The sequence below is a fragment of the Vicugna pacos genome, chromosome 6 (assembly GCF_048564905.1).
Source record: "Vicugna pacos chromosome 6, VicPac4, whole genome shotgun sequence".
Classification (NCBI taxonomy): Eukaryota; Metazoa; Chordata; class Mammalia; order Artiodactyla; family Camelidae; genus Vicugna; species Vicugna pacos.
This window is the reverse complement of record NC_132992.1, coordinates 86,262,096-86,282,926: the sequence shown is the minus strand read 5'-3', so window position 1 is coordinate 86,282,926 and position 20,831 is coordinate 86,262,096. Positions and strand designations below refer to the sequence as shown.

The 20,831-nt window shown below is 51.3% G+C and overlaps 1 protein-coding gene across 1 annotated transcript; it reads right to left on the bottom strand.

Annotated features, from left to right (window-relative positions):
* Window positions 1–3,941: 3,941 nt before the first annotated feature.
* On the bottom strand, window positions 3,942–19,707 carry OTUB2 (OTU deubiquitinase, ubiquitin aldehyde binding 2). The gene is made up of 6 exons (XM_006208225.4): window positions 19,524–19,707; window positions 8,671–8,766; window positions 7,143–7,261; window positions 5,900–5,984; window positions 5,146–5,340; window positions 3,942–4,206 (listed from the first exon to the last, which is right to left on the bottom strand). The coding sequence occupies exons 1-6, from the start codon at window positions 19,524–19,526 to the stop codon at window positions 4,000–4,002; spliced, it is 705 nt and encodes a 234-aa protein (XP_006208287.1). The 5' UTR covers window positions 19,527–19,707; the 3' UTR covers window positions 3,942–3,999.
* Between the last annotated feature and the right edge of the window lie 1,124 nt (window positions 19,708–20,831).

Below are 20,831 nucleotides of genomic sequence, written 5' to 3'. Positions count from 1 at the left end.
GCTTTTCCCTCAGCCTGCTTGCTTTTTCCCCTCCCTGAGCCCCACAAGGGTAAGGGCTTCTCCTGTGGGTTCCCACAGCATCCAGGCCCGTGCTCTTCACGGCACTAGCCACACTGGTACCTGGTGTCGTGCTGAGCTCCTTGAGGGTAGAAGCTGCTGTGCAGCCTTTGCGCTTAGCTGAGGACCTGGTATAAATGTGCGCTGAGGGACCCCGCCACCTCCAGGTACCACCCCAGCTTTCTCCGGGTCAGTCTGCGTGAGTAGCCACATCACGGGAGAAGCATAGACTTCAGTACACTGAAGTCGGGGCTTCTCACCAGATGTTGCCTCAGCCTCATGGTTGGCAGGGTTGGCAGCAGCCTTCCCTCGGCTCCTTGGGTGGCAACAGGGTAGTTGGCCTAAACTTAGATTCAGGTATCGCTGAACGTTGGTTGGGCACTTGTATCTACCTTATCCTTTAGTTTCTGTCAAGGCCCTGGGACATAAGTCTTAGTACCCTTTTTTAGTTGAGAAACCTGACACTGAGTGGTTTAAGACTTGCTCAGGGTCGCACAGCAGTAAGTGGCAGAATTGAGATTAGATTCCTGAGTATTTCCTTGTAGGTTTGAGGCAAATTCAGGAAACTGCTTTAGTTTTAGAAGACAGCAGTGCTGCCAAAGAATTGTCTCCCCAATGTCACCAGTGAACTGGAAAAGAGAATGCAGGAGAGACCAGCCTTAGTCTGGGAAGTCAGCTCCTGAGTGACAGCTGACATGGCAGGGGACTCTCCACTTCTTTTTCCAAATGATACAGTGGAAGGATAAGCAGTTTCAAGGTCCCTTAGCAGCACCTGAGCCATGAGAGGCCTGAAGCCACTTGTCATAGGCCAGATAGATCCACTGATGTCCTTTGGTATCTTGTCCTTGCCCTCTAACAGCAGGTTCTTTTTTGGCATGGTAACATGCTAAGAGGTTAGGTTTTAAAAGGTAGGGTCAGCTTTCCGGGCAGTTCTGCTCTCTGACTTGATGAGGGGAGGCTTTGGTGAGGCCTGTGGCTCCTTTGACACCTCCAGCACAGCTCAAGGGCAGAATTTCCTGAGTGTCTGGACCTTTCACTAAACAAGGACACTCCTGCCCCTGCTAATCCACTGACACAAGCCCCACGGGACAGTAGTGTTGATCTTTGGTGCATACCAGGTACCACCTACTAAAAAGCCAGAACAAAAGTTACGGAAACCTCCTTAATGCTAGGAAAGTGTTTTCACCAACTGCCCGAGGACATGGAATCAGGACCTGGGGGCCCCTGGGGAGTCACTAGCTGACCCACAGCCCCTACTTCTGTTTCTGCTCAGCATGGGAATGTGTTTGGTCCTTAAACTTCCTCCCACTGTTTGGGAAGCGACAGTGCCACTGCCAGGGTGGTGTGTTTCCCCATCTTGCAGTATTCTGCTGCTTCCTGTTGGGAAGGGCCGATGGGGGCGCAGCCCATTTGCAGGGCACTCACTATGTGTCAGGTCTTGCAGTTGTTTTGACACATAATCTTGTTCCACTAATACTTTACCCCAAAATCCTGTGATGTGTAATTGTCTCCATTTCATTAATGTGGGAGTTGGAACTCAGGGAGGTGAAGTAACTCGGCCAAGGTCACACAGCTTGTTAATGACAAAGTTGAGATTTGAACCCAGTCTGGCTCTAGAGCCCCTTTGTGCTAAAAGTAGGAACCAAAGGCAAAGACGGTTTGTTCTTTTTGTTGCTAAATATTCATTGATTTATAAAGTTTCCTGTGGAAGGAAATACATGTACAATTATAAAGACACTCTCAAAGCAACTTTCCTTCCAACTTTTGGTCTGGAAAGAGATGGCTTCATGGGTTGGGTGGAGGGAGAATTACCCAGGAAGTGTGATTGCTGGCATGACAGGCTGCCCCAGACAGGCAGGGTAACGTCTACGGGTGACTGGCTTTTAACTTGAAGTTTCTCTGAATCCTACCACTCCTTTCCTCCGTAGTGCTTTCCCTTCAGAGATAAGATCCAGGGGGCAAATGTGAAGGGAAGAGAGCAGTGGTTTGGATTTGGCCAGTAGGTGGTTGGTTTTGTGAAAAAACAGGAAAGCAGAGGGCAAGGTCATGAAAACCGCCTGCCTCTTGGGCGTTCTGATTCTAAACAGGATCTCTTGTGGGAAGAGGGTCCCCTCTGAGCACTGGCGGGTTCTCAGGCCTGGGAACACAGCACAGACAAGTCGCGGAGGGAATTCCTCCAGCCTGTCTGCCAAAGAGGAAGCTCTGCTTTTGTGAACACGACACAAACCACAAATGCAATTAAATGGCAGCCTGTGCTTGATGATGCTGTGCTTGAGAGCACGGCCGGAGGCCCAGGACTCACCTCACAACCCCTCAGAGCAGCCGAGGGCATTCAGCCCAGTGCCCTTCAGCTTGGAAACGGGGATCATGATACAAACCATGTAACATGTCCCCCCCCCCCAGCTCTTCAGTGCACTTGTCACAGCACTCCTGCCAGAGCAGGGTGGGACACTGAACCAATTCAGAGATCAGGGTCAGGTTTACATTTCTATGGAAAAGTGAGTCACTTAGCTTGAGCTCTTGGGTCCAAATTCCAGCCAAGGGTGGTATGGGAATCTGGGTCACTGCCTGGGAGTAAGCACCCTGACATCGGTCATCACGAAGGCAGAAGAGTGATACAAATCGGACATTGGTGCACAAGGGCTGGGAGCAGTCTGTTACCAGGCCTCCTGGAGCACAGTCTGGCACTGCCACACCAATAGATTCTAACAGATCCCTGCAGAACGGAACCCGTGAGAAGGCCTTTGATTAAGGAAGTTCCCGTCCCAAAGGGCAGTTCCACACCCCGGTGTTCTGTTCACCGTATCCTCCCACAGAGGAAGAGAGCTTGCTGGTGGTGTCCCAGTTCAACCAGGGCTCCTGAGGCAGCAAGGTGAGGAAGTTACTAAGGGGCATGTCCATGTGGATGAACCAGGAGGCTACCAGCCAGGACTCCTAGCTACCAGGCAGTTTCCACAGTGGGCGTTCTCACTGCCAGTCTCCTCGGCTCGTCTGTTCTTTTCCCGCCTAACCTCTCACCAGTCCATAAACCAAACACAAGGGGGAAAGGGGAAAAAAGCCAAAGACAGCCGCAAAAAATGTGTCTGCTCTTCTTAGCTGGAGTTGATGGCTGCACCTGCCAGTTTCCACCTGGCCATCTGGATTCTACTTCCAGAATGTGCTGGGGATGGTGAGACAGCTTCTTGGTCTCAGACCCTAGTCTTTCTTGAGCCTCTGTCCAGATGGGGTGGCAGCAGAACCCTGCAGGGCTGCCCTCCAGAAAGCAGGCAGTCCTGGCCCTGAGGGAAGTAGAGGGGGCCCAACAGCGGGGGCTTCATACTGAAGGCTGCAGGCCCCTTTATAGACTTTGGCATAAGTCTTTTCTTAACTTTGGGGTAAGAAAACACTCCATCATGAATGTCTGGAAGTGCACTGAAGCTCTCGCTTTTCAAGTTGGCCTCAATTGGCCATCCACCAAAATCCAATCCAACAGCTGACTGGACCTGATTTGTTACAGAGCTGACAAGTCACTTAGGACAGCTGACCTTGAGCTTTTCCTCCCCTATAGAGAGGCACTACCCTTGGTGAAGAGAAACCAGAGGAGCCCATTTTTATACAATAGAAAGTCAACACGGCAGGAACCTCCTCCAGGTGAAGAAGTGGGCCCAGAGAGGGGAGGTGACCTACCCAAGGTCTCAGGGAACTGGGAGTAGAGCCTGGGGTTCTGGCTTCCCAGCCCAGAGTTAGAAAGCATTTGATCCTCCATGAAAATAAATACTAAAAAATACCGCCAAGTTACCAACAGTCCGTAGTGAGTAGGCCTCATTCCCAGTGACTTTGCCCAAAAGGCTGCACATTTCCTAACAACAGTCTGAATCGCTTAAAAAATTGAAAAGCCATAAATGTTCCATTCAGGATGCAGTCCCGTTAGGTGACAGGCTCCACTGCATGGCCTAAAATTAATCAGTGTTTATCAGCTGCATAAAGGATGTTGTAGTGGGATGTTTTATAGAGCAGGTAAACAGAAGGGATGGCAGCCTCAGGAAACACGTGGTGGTTCAGGGCCGTGTCCATCTCGTCCACATACTCCACTTGCAGGGCAATGTTCAGTGCCTGGGACAGGGCCGTGATCTGGATGTGGTCACATTCCATGGCCATGGGCTCCACCTCCTGCAAAGGCCAAAGTGAGACACAACCCAGCTGAGGAGGGAGACCTGGCAGAGGACAAGTGAGAAGTCCACTCCTGGCTCTTGTCCTGAGTCAGCCTCTGCACTGGGAAGTAATCTCCACAACCCAGGAGGCAGATGTTGACACCGAGTTTTCCAGAGGAGGAAACTCAGTCTAGGTGAGGAGGGAACAGACAGAAATCGCCAGAACTGCAAGGCTTGAATCTACATCTTTTTGATTCCAAACCCCCTAGTTGTATGTGAGGACACTACTTTGAGGAATCTGGAAAGGGGGCAGGAGTTTTTCAGCTTGGGCTTCATAATGCACAAAGAATCTCAGAGCAGAAAGGCACTCAGTCATAAACTGATTTCAAGCGTACCCACTTACAGAGGAGCTAGGCTAGTAGAGCATCAGTGCGGAGAGGCAGAGGTGGCGGCAAGCTGGTGAGTGTGTCCCAGTAGCTAGGGCAGCTGCGACCTAGCTCCTGCTGATTGTTGCTGTGCAAGAACAAGGCCTGGGGAGGTGGGTTTTCTGATTTTTCCAGAGAAATCCAGACATTCATGTGAAAATTGCCCAATGTTTAAATGTTGGCCACTCTTTCAGGCAAATACATCATAATATACAACACATCTTGGGGCAAATGTGATTCTGGGGTTGCTACTCTGCAATTTTGTAAACAGTTCAGTCCAAAGCCCTTATTTCTCAGACGGGAAATCAGAAGCCCAGAGAGGGAAAGTGACTTGCCCAAAGCCACACAGTTCAGGCAGCTCAAGTAGGATCTGCTCTGGCTGGCTAACCTAGTGCTCTTTGAGTTGCAGTGCAGACTTGACACTCAAGCCCCTGGTTAGGGATGTTGGTGCTAAAGTCTCCTAAGGAGAGAGGGATGAGAGCAGAGCCCAGGGCTGGGGGCTGAGTCCCCAAAGCCTGGGCCCGAGGACCTACATGAGTGCAGAAGTCTTTGATGTCCATCTCCTCATCGATGAAGTGTCGAAAGAAGTCTGCTCGGTTCCTGATGAAGGCTGAGGTGAGCAGGCGCAGGAACTGCACGATTTGGTCCGAGGAGCTCTGGTCGTTGAACACCTTCAGCAGGCTAGACACGGAGCCGTCCTTCTCCACCAGCTCTACCACGCTGTAAAACTGCACCCCGCCGCCGTCAGCCCCACCCCTCCACGGGGCACCCTCCACATGCACGTGCATTTCCATCTTTAAATCCTCAAGTTGAGGCACCAAAGTCAGAGATCCCACTAAAGCTAAGTAACAGGGTTAGAGATACTCTGTAAGGAGTTCCTTAGTCCTGAATCAAGTCTCAGGAGCAGCCGTTGGAGTCTCTCCTCACTGCTGTGGTTGGGGTTCCTGTTTGCAGACTCAGAACTGAGAGTCCTCCAGCCCCACCCCGCTCCACAGGTGGGCTCAGGGGGGTGGGGTGGAGAGGGAATGGGTGATGGAGGCTGGCGCAAGTTTCCAGCCCATGAGCCACTGCCCCAAAGGAGGTGCCCCCTCCCAGAGGGAGGGCAGGGCCCTGGGGGTCCCTGTCCCCTCTATGTCCCCACAGGCAGGAAGGAACCTTGCTGGGAGGAGTCAGGGGCACAACCACACAGCCATGGGCCGGGAGGGGACTCTGGCCAGTGCCTGTTCTGTCTGCTCTGCCAGTGTGGAAGGACCTGGGCCCTCAGCCATCGTGCCCAAGTTAACTCACAGCGTTAAAGAAGTTTCGGAACTTGTGTTCCTCAAAGCCAGCAGCCAGAAGGTCATTTGGGGTCTGCAGGACACGTTCTTTGAACCTGAAGGGGGAAGACTTATGCTTACAAGAAACGCAGGGAGTGCTGTTGTGACGGTCAACTGTCACCCGACTCTCACCCACGGCCCCCCACACACAGCAGAGTGTATGTCACAGACAGGTGAAGGGCTTTTCTACCCTTGAGAGCACTTCAATGTGGACCACACACTGATTTGTTCTGGCCTCCCCTGTACAATCACAGGAGGTGGGTAGTACACCCATTTCACAGATAAGGAAACTGAGGTAATCACCACCTGCTCCCAGATGTGTTGATTCTACCTTTCAGAGGTCTCTTGACTCTGTCCCTCCTTCCTGTCCCCATGGTTCCTGACCTAGGCCATGGCCAGCCTTCCCTCATTTCTAGTTCCCTCTCCACAGGGGCCTTAGAGCGACCTGCCACAGCCTTCTCCCTTAGGCCACAGCTTTCTCAGCACAGATGTCCAGGGAGGGCGGGCCCCTGTGAAACTCACCAACCTTCTCAGCTCTAGTCCAGGCTCACAGCCTCCCTCGCACCCCACAGCCACTGCTCATTCCCATTCTCACCCCTTAGCATTTTCACTGTGCCCTTGGCCAGGGAAGCTCTTCTCAGAGGTGTGCTAGTGCCATTTTGTACCTGCTCACAAGAGCTGATGAACAGTTCAATTTAAGCATTTTGCTAACCAGGTGTTAAACAGCCATTATTTAAAAATCAAGTTATGTAAACTTAAATAAGTTTTAAAAATAAATTACAATCTATGCTCTTGAGGTAATCTTTGTCTGTTGTACGTGGATGGTGGACATACGATTCTGACTATAGTGTGTTGTGTATCTCTTCCCAACTTCCTGCTCAGTAGCCCCATGATGGAAATTTGAAAAAAAAATCATGACAGGAGTATTCATACCACAGAAATTAACTAACACCACAAATGAGGCCTCCCCGCCAAACAGCTATCACACCTTTGCCAGCACTGACCATCCCTCCAGACCTGGTCCAGTGACCCTGCTTTGTCCACGCTCCCACTGCAGGCCAGCTACTGGCGTGGCCCCAGCCGGGGCCTCCAGCTCACTCTGGGCTGAGCGGACTGTGCCGAAGAAAACCCCTCAGGGAGATTCAGGGCCGATGTCGCAGAGAAAACAGACTCAGAGCCAGGGAGCCACCCAGCGTCCCTCATGCCCCACTCACTTGAGGATCTCCCTGCTCTTCCCCAGCAGAGACTCCAGGTACGAGTAGCCCAAGGCCCGGTAGAAGCAGTTCCCGTCCCCCTTGGTCTTGCGGATCGCGGTGAACCTTTTGCTGAGTTCCTGCAGGAGACAGAAGATGCGGGCGTCTGCACCGATGGCATCCCCCTGCAGTGCCCTGTCAGGGCCGGGGCCCCAGGCTCCCCAACGGAACGCCTGCTCCCATCTCTCAGGCTGGCTGTCCCAACTCTCATGCACCCCACAAAAATAAAAATATGCCAAGTGCATCCTGTGTCAGGCACTGAGTGTAACTGGGGGCCACGGCCCACCCTCAGGCAGCCTACAGTCTGGGGGGAGGATGGACAGTTAGATGATCGTGACAGGAGGACAGGACAGGGGAAGCGCCAGGGTGCCACGGAGCAGTGGCATCTACACCAGATTTCAGAAGTCTGGGAAGGCTTCCTGGAGGAATGGCACGGGGAGGAGCAGAAGTGGTGTGCGTGGTGGAGGCCGCATGCATAAGCAGAGGCTGTGAAGGGAGGGCATGGCTGCCAGGTGGGCCAGGAGTCTGCAGTCATGGCCTCCCCTGCATCACCGAGCAGTTTGGCTAGTCCTTCAAGTGTTTCTCAAGAGGTGTGGCTTCCGCATCCCCACCTCCAGCTCTGCTGAGCTGCCAGCATCCCTCTGAAATGGCCCAGAGCCCTCTTGGCTGCCTCATGGGCCTGCCTACATTCAGGGTTCTGACAGCACAGCATGGGTTTCAAGGGGTCAGGGAGTTCCTGCTCCCACCACAGGGATGAGCAGGCTCGGAGCTGATGGGCCCCGCCGAAGGCAGGACGGGAGGGAAGGACTTGCTCCCTGGAAACCCCATCTCATCTCCCAAGGGGGCTCCAGGGTACATGAGAGTCAGGGTGCAGCCCAGCCCGTGCTCCTGCCCCAGGAAGTGCTCTCCGTGGCCACAGGAGACAGGCCTGCCAAAGTGCAGAGAGGGGAGCGTGCCACCCCCAGAGCTGGGGAGCATCCAGGCTCTTCCTGCCACCCTTGGTCTGTGAGCTGTCCCTGCATCCTTCCAGCAAACGCCCTTCTTTTGTAGCTCAGATGGAGTGAGCTTCCCCTCCCAAGAGATGCCCCCCTAGGATGGTTTCGAAGGCAACTTTTATGAGCTCAGGCTTCCTGGTCCAAATGCCAGGACTGTGTGCCTGACATTTAATTTCTGTGCCTCAGTTCCCTCAGCTGTAAAACGTGGGTTATGGAAGTACTGACCATGCAAGGTTGCAATGAGGCCTCAGTGAGTAAAGAAAGCACTAGGAGAGTCCCTAGCTTTAAAAAAAAAAAATTCGCTAGTTTCTGCAGCTGAGGGATTTCTCACTGTGGCAAATGCCCAACGTCATGATATTCTGGAAGCCCTTTAGTTTGCCCAGGAACCTAGTCCAAAGGCAAAGGCTTTTTGCATTCAACGTGGCACCTTTTTCTCTGCTCCCAACTCCAGCCCATTTCATCCTGGCTCCCCTCCTCCTCACCCTCTGCCTTACCTGGATTTTCCTCTGGTAAATCCTGTTTTCAGGATGATCCCGGAGAATTGATAGAATGTCACATTTTTCTGATATTAGGTTGAAAGATGTCTCACTCTGAAAGGCAGGAAAAGAAGCGAAGCTGTGACAACTTCAAAAGCAGCTGCTGGGCTTGCACCCGGCAGAGAGCCTCTGAACTGCTGGTTACAGGACGCAGTGGATGTTCCCCTCCCATGGAAGCACGCTCCGGGTCACGACTAGTGTCCTGGACGCCATGGTCCCTGGACTGGGAGTCAGGGTTGGCCCCACCACGTTAGGGGTATCATTTTGTAACTTTCAAACCAATTCCTTTTATAGACTGTAATACCTCAGTGCACAGAAATAAATTCAAAATGGTTTAAGGACTTAAATGTAAGTCTTAAACCATTAAACTTCTAGAAGAAAATATAGGCAGTTCACAGTTTGACATTGGTCTTAGTAATGTTTTTTAGGATATGTCTCCTCAGGCAAGGGAAACAAAAGCAAAAATAAACAGATGGGGCTACATCAAACTGAAAAGCTTTTGCACAGCAAAGGAAACTATCAACAAAATGAAAGTCTGCCTACTGAATGGGAGGAGATATTTGTAAATGATTTATCAGATATTAATGCCCAAAATATATAAAGAGCTCACACAACTCATACAAACAACCTGATTAAAAAATGGGAATAGGATCTGAATAGACATTTTCCCAAAGACGTACAGATGGCCAACAGGTACCTGAAAATATGCTCAACATCACTAATCATCAGGGAAATGCAAATCAAAGCCACAGTGAGATATCACCTCACACCTGTTAGAATGTCTATTATTGAAAAGACAACAAATAACAAGAGTTGATGAAGATGTGGAGAAAAGGAAACATTTGTGCACTGTTAGTGAGAATGTAAATTGGTGCAACCACTGTGGAAAACAGTATGGAGATTCCTCAAAAAATTAAAAATAGAACTACCATATGATCCAGCAATCCCACTTCTGGGTATTTACCCAAAGGAAATAAAAGCACTAACTAGAAAAGATACAAGCACCCCTCTGTTCATTGCAGCATTATTTATAATAGCAAAGCATTATAAATAATTATTTATTTATAACAAAAAATTATTGCAGCATTATTTATAATAGCAAAGATTCGAAGCAACCTAAGTGCCCATCAATGGATAAATGGATAAAGATGTGGTATATACATACCACGAAATACTATTCAGCCATAAAAAAGAATGAAATAATGCCATCTGAAGCAACGTGGATGGGCCTAGAGATTATCATACTGAGTGAAGTAAGTCAAAGACAAATATGATATCACTTATTTGTGAAATCTAAAAAAAGCAAATGAACAAATATAACAAGACTGAAATAGAATCATAGACACAGAGAACAAATAGGTGTTTGCCAGAGGGGAGGGGGTTGGGGGAAGGGAGAAATAGGTGAGGGAGATTAAGAGGTACAAACTTCTGGTTACAAAATAAATGAGTCACGGATATGAAACATACAGTGTGGGGAACATCGTCAATAATTATATAATATCTTTGGTGACAGACAAACTTCACGTGGAGATAATTTTGAAATATATAGAAATACTGAATCACCATGTTGTTTAACAGGAACTAACATAGTGTCAAAGGTCAGTTATACTTCAAAAACAAACTCAGAAAAGGAGATCAGATTTGTGGTCACCAGAGTCAGAGGGTGGAGGGAAGGGGAACTGGAGGAAAGTGGTCAAAAGATACAAACTACCAGTTATTAGACAAATAAGTACTAGGGATGTAATTTACAATGTAACAAATATAATTAACAGTTACACATGAAAGTTGTTAAGAGAATAAATCCTGAGTTCTCATTACAAGAAAAAATATTATTTCTATTTCTTTAATTTTGTATCTATATGAGATGATTGATGCTCACTAAACTTGTGGTCATCATTTCATGATGTACGTAAGTCAAATCACTATGCTGTACACCTTGAACTTACACAGTGCTGAATGTCAATTCTCTCTCAGTAAAACTGGAAGAAAAGAATATAATACATAAAACCTAGTGAATCTTCATGCTGGAGTACATGTCCCTTTGTCTCCTTCTGACTTTCCTGCCTCACTCATTCATTCCTTCTTTTATTGGTTCAATTCCTGAACATCCAGCCTGCAACAAGCACCATGTTACAGGCTAGAAATAGAGATTAGAACATCTGGCCAGAGGCACCACCTACCGGTGAAAGTTCACATTGCAGCCCAGCTCTGAGTTGAGGTCAAGTCCAACCTGGAGAACTGTCCCAGGGCCTCTTGAGGGCTAAGAAGTCATCCGGCAGGGAGCGGGAGTGGGAACGGTAGGAGGAAGCCCGAGGGCCAGGGAGAGGGCAGGAGACATCTCTGTTCTATCAGCCCACACCCTGCAGGCTCCTCTCTGCCTTACACTTTTCCTGCCCAGACAAGGGCTCACAGAAGTGGGAGATGCACCTGGGCCTCCAACCTGCCCTAGGAATGGCTCTGATTTCAGCATGAAAATAATGTAAGAGAAACTGGTGTGAAAGCCACTGGTAGTTTATAGTTTAAGATAAGTGGCCCTGGTACCTGCACACAACCAGGGAGACAGTTCCTATGCAATAGCTGACAGGCTGATGGTAACTGGCATTTCTGTAAATGGAAATCCAGTTTTCCATCAATGTATTGCCATCATTTTTGACAGCTGTCGCTAGGCAGCCGCTCAGCCTCTGCACGGACTAGACAACGGCCTCAACCCAACGCCACAGTGCTCACAGAGGAGCCTTTGGTCCTTTCCATCTGGAGAAATGTGTCTAGATTTTTGCTGATTAGATTCCAGAGGTCACCACTGGAAGCAGACAGCTGGGCCACAAGATCATAAAATGAGGCATAAGTGACTTACTTCTTGGGTTACCTGGTCTCCACATTGGACAGACTCCAAACTTCTGTCTGACAATGAGCTTCTTCAGCTCTGGTTCCTGTGCTCAGCACCCAGGACAGAGCAGAGGCTCTGCCACTGGGAAGGGGCATTCCTGGGGGGCCTGGAAGCTCCCACCCATCAGACTCCAAAGCCATGCAGACCTCCCTTGCCACAGGGCAGCGTGTCAAACCGTTTGAGACCTTCCATTCACCTGATTCCCCAGGACCCATCACAGGGCCCGGAACAGAGCAGGGCAGGTTTTCTCCCTTTCTGGTGGCCCCAGTCATGCCCACCCCTGGATTTGGCGTGCGGGGGGAGGGGGAGGGTATCTGGGCATCTTCCTCATGAACAGAAAGTCTGGTTTTCACACACAGCTGATTTAAAATGATGGCTTGGGTCTTAAACAATGGGCTGATTAAAAAGTAGTGCAACTGTACTAAATGCGGCTTGTGCTCGGACGGCCCTAAACAAAAACCAACAAAACGGTCGGGAGGAGGGCATAAAAGCAGTTCTATTCGATGAGCAGTTTCTGAGAAGATCGCGGTGGGGCGGGGTGTGTGGAAAGGAGTGTAAGGAATTAATCTTAAATACGTAGAGATTAGTATTTAAGGTGGCAAAAAACCACTATCACTAGTCAAAATGAGAATATTTTATGCATGTACATGCATGACTGGGACATTGTGCTGCACACCAGAGGCTGACAGGTTGTAACTGACTGTATTTCAATTAAAAAAATAAAGAAAGAAAAATAAAGAATATTAAAGGTGGACCAGGGAGGAGGAATGTGCCTTACACCAGGGAAGCCTACTGAGGTTTCCCACTTCCCATAGGAGTATCGACTTTGTGCTGGATCTCTGTAAGCTATTTAAAACAGTCAATTTAAAGGAAAAATATTAAACAGCAGTTTCGGGAGTGGGTGCCTTTCGGCTGCTGAGAACCAAGCTTATCACACTCAGGGTTCAAGAGACCCACTGTCAGCACTGGCCTCTGCCAGGTACCTTGTCAAGTTTTTCCACTTCATCCCTGATCCCTGGTCCCACCCTGCCATCCCCACCATCCCCCCGCCCCACCCAGAGATATTCCCTATGTTACGTCTTCCGATGTGTATCTGTCTTTTTGTTAACTGTGGTAAAACATATGTAACATAAAATATACCGCCACAACCATGTTTAAGTGTGCAGTTCAGTGGCATTCAGTACAGTCACATGGTTGTGCAACCATCACCACCATCCATCACAGAACGATCTTATCATCCCCAACAGTCTACCCATTAAGCATTAACTCCTCATTCCCCCCCACCCAGCCCCCAGCAACCAGCATTCTACTCTGTCTCTGTGAACTTGCCTAGCCTAGGGGCCTCGTGTAAGTGGAATGTATGTCTTTTTAAAAATAGAGTTGTGCTATGTATGTGTGTTTTTTTAAATGTGCATACAAATCATTCTATAGATATCGTGGCTTTTTTTCCTTCACCCAGTACTATTTAAGCTCTATCCCTCCTGACAGATGGCTCCTGGGTTGGTGGCCCTGCCTTGTGATGGAGCCTTGAGTTCGCTCCAGTGCCCCCTTGTGGTCCCAGGTATGTTTACTGGGGCCACTGGGAAGGGTGAGTGGGTTTCTACTTTGGCACCTTCATGTCCCTACCTGGCACCTCCAGAGTGACCCATGTCAGCCCAAGGTAGTCCCCTCCACCCTTCCCACCAGCACAGCCAGGTCACACCCCTGGAAGTGCCACCTTAATTGGTGGTTTGTTTTTTAAAATCATATTCTTTATTTTTATTTATTTATTTTAATTGAAGTACAGTCAGTTACAATGTGTCAGTCTCTGGTGTACAGCACAGTGTCCCCACCATGCATATACATGCATATCATATTCTTATTTAGACTGGTGATAGTGGTTTTGTGCCACCTTGATTGGTGATTTGTTTTTTAAAATCATGGCTGAAAATTTCCAGGATGTTATGGGAAAAGGACAAGCCTCATCTGACAACGTCCTGTCAGACTTAACGGGGCCACCTAAAAGGATTTTAGTCTTTAAATGCTGGTTTGCAAATAGATGCTAATTAATTGAGTCAGGCAGATAGCACCTCTGCTTGGAAACAGCTTTGAGCTGTTGAGTCGAGGAATATTTTTTCAAAGCGGGAGAAGGATGTTTCTCCATCACTGGCTCCTCCCCGGCAACCCTGGGAACTAGCCTGATGCACCGGAACGTGGGCTTGGTGTTTGGAGGAGAACTGAGTCCTTGTGGGAGGCCTCGTTCCTCCTACAGCCTCGGAGAGTGCAGAGCCAGAGCGCACGCACCCGGTGCTGCTCACCCTGCACCTGATCCCCACCCCTCATCCACATGCCCCCACCTCCAAGTGTGCGGAGAGCCAGGTTCCTCTGCTTTTGTTTTCTCTCCGAAGCCTCTCAACAGTCTAGAACCTGTCCACACGTAGCCCCAAGAATTCCTCAACCAGCCTGAGACCAGCAAAAACCCACGTTCACCCCAGCCCCCAACCTATATCCCAGTCCATGGGTCCTGCCACACTGGTGTGGCATTTGAAGCCCTGGAAGCTTCTGGTAAGGATGTCACCAAGCAGAGCCAGAGAGATGTCCCATTGCCAGGGGTGATGCGGGAGTTCCCATCCCGTCGCTGCTGGGCCTCCCGCCCATGTGAACCCCTGTGCCCAGCGCTGGGTGAAGATCTCCAGGTATCCCCAGGAGATGACGGGGAGACAAGGAGCTGCCAGGTGGGGAGGGGTCAAGCTGAAAGGACTGGACTCTGGTAGCTCCATCCTGCAGGCCTTAAAAGTCTGTCCCATAACATGATAACACGACGTGTGGCTCAAGTAAGTTCCCTGTCCTTCTCGTGAGTTCTCTGTGGGCCCCTCTTGGAACAGGTACAGCTTGGGGTCCTGTGTCATGTGGTCCCCAAGTGGTGGGAACAGCAGCTGGCACCCAGCAGGCGCTCAGTACCACTTGCTGAATGAGTTAAGTTACCTTCACCGGGAGGTCACTGAACACTGGGTGCTGCAGAATAATCTCATTTAAGCCTTGCAGTAGCTCTGTTTTACAAATGGAAACTGAAGCCCAGAGAGATCAAGCCGTTTGCCTGAGGTCACACAGTGAGGTGATCCAGGGAGAAACTTGGACCTTGGTCAAGCAGCACATCAAAGGTATTCAACAGACCAGGATGCCTTTCTGCTCCCCTCACTCTCCACGAAGAGAACCCACCTGGCCCTCACATGTGCCCTGCCAGCACTTCCTGACATGTCCTCACAGCCTGGCCTCGGGCTCATGCCTCTGCCTACAAGCCCCCCACCCTCCACTAACGCACCCTTAGGTGCATTAGTTCGAAGCCCCCAGCTAAGGCTCTGGGGTGCCAGGGGGCCTTTCCCGGGCCCGCCCTGGGCCCCGGCGGGCAATGCCAGCCCTTGGCCTGCCCTACCTCCCTCTGAGGTTGCTCCGTTGGAGGTGCTGACCCCGGGCTGTGAGTCAGCCTCATTAACCGGGCCCGGCCCCCCAGAAGCCACAACTCACGGCGTGGCCTGACCTCAAGCCAACTCCTTCACGGCAGAACCGGGACCTGCAGCCTCACCCACCAGTGGGACAGGGCCCAGAACTCAGCCAACCACCCCCTCAGAAGGTCCAGTCACTTCCAGAGGCTCCCCGGGCCTCTAGCCCTGACCGTGCCGGCCTGGGGCGGGGGTCTTCCTCCACAGTGGACTGTCTGCAAGGGCTGGAAGGAAATGCCCTTTTTAAATGTCTACTTTAGGGTATGACGTATAATATACCAATATGCGGAACGATCAAACATTTTTTATTGATGCTCAAAAATCTTTGGAGGCCAAAGACTTGGGGGAGACCTAACGCCCTGAACTGACTTCCTATTGCTGCTATAATCAGCACAAATCCCGTGACGTAAACAAGATTATCTGACGTGGCTGGAGGCTCGAGGGCAGAACCCACCTCCTTACCTTCTCAGCTTCTAGAAGCTACCTGCATTCCTTGACTCACGATCCCTTCCTTCCACTCTTGTGTCTTCTCACTCTGAACCTCTTGCCGGCTCCTTGTAAGGACCCTTGGGATGACATCCTCGGGCCCACCTGCGTAACCCAGGGTCCTCTCCCCACTTCCGGCCTTAACTTCATTACACCGGCCAAATCCCTGTTGCCATGTGACGGACCCTTTTCACAGGGTCTGGGGATTAGGATACGGATGTCGTTGGGGGCTGTTCCTCAGCCTCCCCTCCACATGCCCATCTCTGCTGTCCAGCTCAGGAAACGGGTAGGACCCTGCATCCGGGCCCCTACCTGCCTTGAGTCACAGTTATGGGCTGGCCTCGCAGAGACCCTGAATTCGGATGCTGGCCCTCTCTCACTTGACGACTGGACTCACACTATCCTCCTAACGGATCCTCAGATCTTCATGACCTACCCTGACTTCTCCCTGGAGCTCCCGCCTCAAACACCACCAGCCACCAGGAAATCTGACCAGCATCCCTGAATTACTGTGCCCCCAACTGCCTTCTCTCTCCACCCCCGCATCCTCTCCAGGCGTCACCAGACCTTCAAAAGCCCTTCCATCTGGACAGAGCTCATGCCAAAGACGGCAGTCCTCTTCCACTCCTGTCTTCCCCCCAGCAGATCTGCTCAGGGAGGCTGAAACTGTGCCTGCCCAACTGACCTCCTGGCTTCCACTCTCGCTCCCCACCCCCACCACCCTCCACAGCAGCCAGCACAGCATCTGACCATGTGACCCAGGCGAGGGCCAGTCCTTCCTCAGTTCCCTCCACTGGCTTCCTTCACTGAGGACAAGACTCAGCCTTTGGATGACAACTGCCCAGGACCTAGGCCATCCGGCCTTGCTCCCCTCACTCTCCTGAGCTCCAGCCACAGTGACATTCTTTGTGTTCCTCCAGCAAGACACACCCATTTCTACCTCAGGACCTTTGCACATGCGATTCCTGTGCATGGAATGCTTCTCTGACTGACTCTTCACATGATTCAGGTGCTAGAACCTCCTTCCCTGACCACCCCTGTCTAAAGTCACCCGTCCCCCACCCCGACCACTTTGACTTGTTTTATTTCTTCAGAACTCTCTGTGACACTCATTCACTCATTTACTTGCATTTTGTCTGTCTCCCCCAACTAGAATGTCAACTCCATGAGGGCAGGGACTTGGCCTGCCTATCATGACCAGATCCCCAGTGTCCGGCACACAGTAATGCCCCCAAATGCATAATGAGTAGATGAGTGAACACAGGGATGAGCTGGTCTTAGACTCCAGCCTGATCACTTCTAACCCTTTGTCTAGTCTATTGCCAGAGAGATCATTCAAATCAACCATCTCTTACTTGACAAAAATATGTTATGGTCCCATCTCTCACTACATTTACAGAATAAAACCCAGACCCCACAGTGCAGCATGCAAAGCCATTCACAGCACATTCTGACCCCACCTGCTTTTCTAGACTCATCTCTCCTCCCTCCCTGAGCTCCCTGCATCCACACAGACCACTCGTCTTTCCCAGAATATCCCACTCGTCACGTTTCCAAAACTGTAAGCACTCAGTCCCACCCTGATTGAAATATACTCTTCCCCAAATCCTTCCCAAAAACTCCTATACATCCTTCAACGCCTCATTCAAAAGACCTCTTTGTGAAGTCTTCCTTGACACTCTCGGTTGGATCAGAGTGCACGGCTTCCTGCTGTGCTCCCAGAGCCCTTGGTCAGGCCTCTTCGGTCACGACAGTAGCTCAGGATTGCTTGTATCCAGCTCTGTCTTGTCCAACAGGCAGTGAGCTCCTAAGAGAGGGCAGGGCCCTTGTTTTCTCATCAGTGCCCAGCACAGAGCCTGTCCAGGGTGCCTACTGGGGGCTTGTTTGACAAACCAGAGAACAAAGCCCAGAGGGACCCTGTGGTTTTGCTATTCACATCTGACACTCATTCATTCACTGAATGTTAAATGTTCTCTGAGGGGGGCACAAGACCCCTCATACCTATACCCTCGCCAGGGGCAGCCCTGGGCCTTGTCCTCACCCTGGCCCCTGCCTTCCCAAGGGGTTCTGTGTCTTCTGTCTAGGATTCCTCCTCAAGGTTAGCCCAGTGACTGCAAAATCGGAAAGGAAAAGAGGCACTAAATTTTCCAAAGACATTCTCCTCTCTCACACACACACTCACCACCATCTATACCACGCAGACAACATAAAAAATCCACTACAGGGCCTGGGGGCCAGCACGGTGCCTCGCAAACCGGCACTCCATAAATGCTGGGTGAACAGAAGGGGACACACCCTGCACTGCCTCTGCCCCCATCCCCATAACTCCAAGGCAGATGCCATACTTAGTGGGTTAGGGCTTGGTGCTGTGACTCCATCTGCCCTCTGACTTCCAGTCTCGTGAGTCCAGGACAGACGGAGGATGGAGTCAGAGGCCTCACTGTGCAGCACAAAAGCCCGAAGTGCAGGTCCCAGCCCCCACGCCCACCAAGCTCTCGGCTACCCAGTGGTGGCTGGAAGGTATGCCAGCCTCGGCTCCAGCGTGGCTAAACCCATTATTACCCCAGCTCCAGCCACTCCCTAGTGGGTGATGCAAAAACACCTGGGCCCCCTTCCAGAAGCAGCAGAGCCAGGTAAACCCTCAGGCACTGGGTAGAGCAGGATGCTGGTGCTTCCAGATGCTCTAGAAGCCCTCAGCCACGCCCAGAAGCAGGTTGGCTTGTCCAGGACAGACCAGCCCAGATGACCCTGGCTGCCCACGCCACACTCGGAACGTGCCAGGATCATGACCAGGCTTTGACCTGTGCGCCAAACCAGCGGCAGCCCACAGGGGTGACCCATGGCCCTGCCTATACACGGGAGGGAGGAGTTGGAGCATGTGCACCCGTGAACACCCATTTCCAGGACTCTGTTGTCACAGCGAAAGCCACAGCCAATTACCTGAGCCAAGCTCTCCATGTACATCACCTCACGTAGTCCTCACAGCCCATTATACAGATGTGCAAAATAGTGTGGGTGAGGGGAAGGGACCAACCAAAGCCTCGTGGCTTTCCAAGGGGTGGAAGTGAGATTTGAACTCAGGGCTGTGTGACCACCAGCCCTTATATTCTACAGGCTCCCTGGAGCAGGGGGCTCAGGGTCGAAGAGTTTTAGGCAGTCATCACACACAGTCCTCTGCAGATTGCCTGTCCCCCTGCCTCCTCCCACCCCCAAGATGGACTGATGTAACACAAAGAGCACTGGACTAGGAGTCCAGAAACTTAAGTTCAAGTCCCAGCCCCTTCCCTGTCTGGGCCTCAATGTCCCCACCTGGCTAAGCCCCAGATTTGGCCTGGCTCAGAGGGTCTCTGGGGCCCTTTCTCCTCAGATAGGATTCTGACTCAGGGGTTCCTCTTGTCTTTGCTTTCCCTGGACCCCTAATTCACGTGCCTCACAACTTGAGACGGCCTCTTCAAGTGGGTCCTAACTCCAAAGACCTTCTGTTGATGTGCAGGATGGAGAGTACGTCCAGCCACCCCTGGACCCGCCCGGCCAGCTCCACTCCAGGGGCTTGCGAGTGGGGAGGTCTCTCATGGCTGAGCCCTCGGGTGGGTGAGGCCGTGAGCTGCCGACTGGGGGCTACCCAAAAAGAAGGCGACCCTTAAGGGGGCTTGAGCTCTGGAGCCTCCCTGTCCCCGGCACTCTCAGGGACATGCCGGACGAACACCGAGGGCGCGGGGCCGGGAGCCGGGCTGGCTCCTCGTCGCTGGCCGTCCACTGGGGCCTTCCAAGGACAGGACCCCCCAGCATCCGTCCGGACTCAGTACCCCCGGGGGGTCCAAATACGGGGGGTCTGACGCTGGGGTCTGAGCCTCGCGCGGGACCCTGCTCCCGCGAGTGCACATGCGCCCCGGCGACGAACCCTCCTACCGCGCTCCCCTTCTCACCCCTCCTTCCCCGCTCCCCCCACGACCACTGACCATAGTGACCGGAGCTGTCGGGCCAGGTCTCGCCCTAGCGAGGAGCGATCCGGTGCGGGAGGGCGCCGCGGGAGCTACTGGCTGGCTCCGCCGTTGGGTCGGGCGGCGGGGGCCTCGAGGGCGTGGGGACGAGCGGAGAATACACCCGACCGCTCCGCAAACCAGGGGTTAGACCTCCACTGTGTCCCAGCAAGACACACGCCCCGCGATTGACGTCTGAAGCGGGCAATCAGAAGCCGGGCCACAGGACGTCACAGAAAGTGGGTGGGACTTCATGCACATTCAGCCTATGGTTTAGGGTCCATTTGACAGGGCACCGCCTCCTTTTAAAGACACAGAAGCCTTTAAACTAGCAAAGGAGTTAACCCGACCCAGTAAGATAGGTCTTCATTTGTGAAGGCTGAAGAGTTTTTGACCAAAACTGCAAATTGAAGTCTTCTGAAAGATTAGCTGGCCATCATTAATTCATAAACAAGGTCATATAGTTTGCTCAAGATCAGAGGACAGGCACTTAGGGAACACGTGTCTAATTACATTAAGTTACCTGCCTGCACGCATAGCTTCTAAATAATATTTTACCCCTTTCTAACTCATGAATCAGTAGGTTGCCAGGCACCCAATTAATGTTTATCGAAGGAATGAATTTCCAAGATCGTTGATTCTGTGCTCTTGAAACTGTGTAGCTATATTTGAGACCCAGACCTTGAACACCGCTTGGTGACTCACCCCGCATACAAGCTCATTATTGCTGAACATCAAACAGAGGAATACATACCACTCAGAGATTCATTCATCAGTCCTTGACCTCTGGAGGATGGTGCTTTGGGGGGGGGGGGCTCCAGTGAATTGTATCTGCCCATTTTATAAGTATGAATACTTCCAGGAACATGTATTAAGTAATTCCCACCCCATTCTCACTCCCCTGCCCCAGGCACCAGGCTAGGCTCTTGGATAGACAAACATCTGCATCTTCCAAGTGCATATCATTTATTAGGTGGGGAGTTTGGGGTCAGTCAAGGCTCAAGGAACAATAACAATAAAAGCTAATTTTTACTGAGCACTTACTGTGTATCAAGCACCATCCTAAATTCTCAGTCTACATGATCTTACTTAGTTTTCTCACAACTGGTTTATGGCGGTAGATCTTATTATCCCTGTTTTACAGTTGAGGAAACTGAGAGAAATAAAGCTACTTGCCCAAATTCACAGAGCACACAGTGGGATTCAACCCAGGCAGCTTGACTCCAGAGCCAAGTTTGAATTCAGACTGCAGGGGCTGTGTGCTCCCCAGGCCTCTTTTTGCACTTG

Coding starts and splice junctions, on each gene's coding strand:
- OTUB2 (XM_006208225.4), bottom strand. Junction 5,985..7,142: donor AAGAGCAGGGAGATCCTCAA/GTGAGTGGGGCA, acceptor TTCCCCCTTCAG/GTTCAAAGAACGTGTCCTGC. Junction 4,207..5,145: donor TCAAAGACTTCTGCACTCAT/GTAGGTCCTCGG, acceptor TGGCCTTTGCAG/GAGGTGGAGCCCATGGCCAT.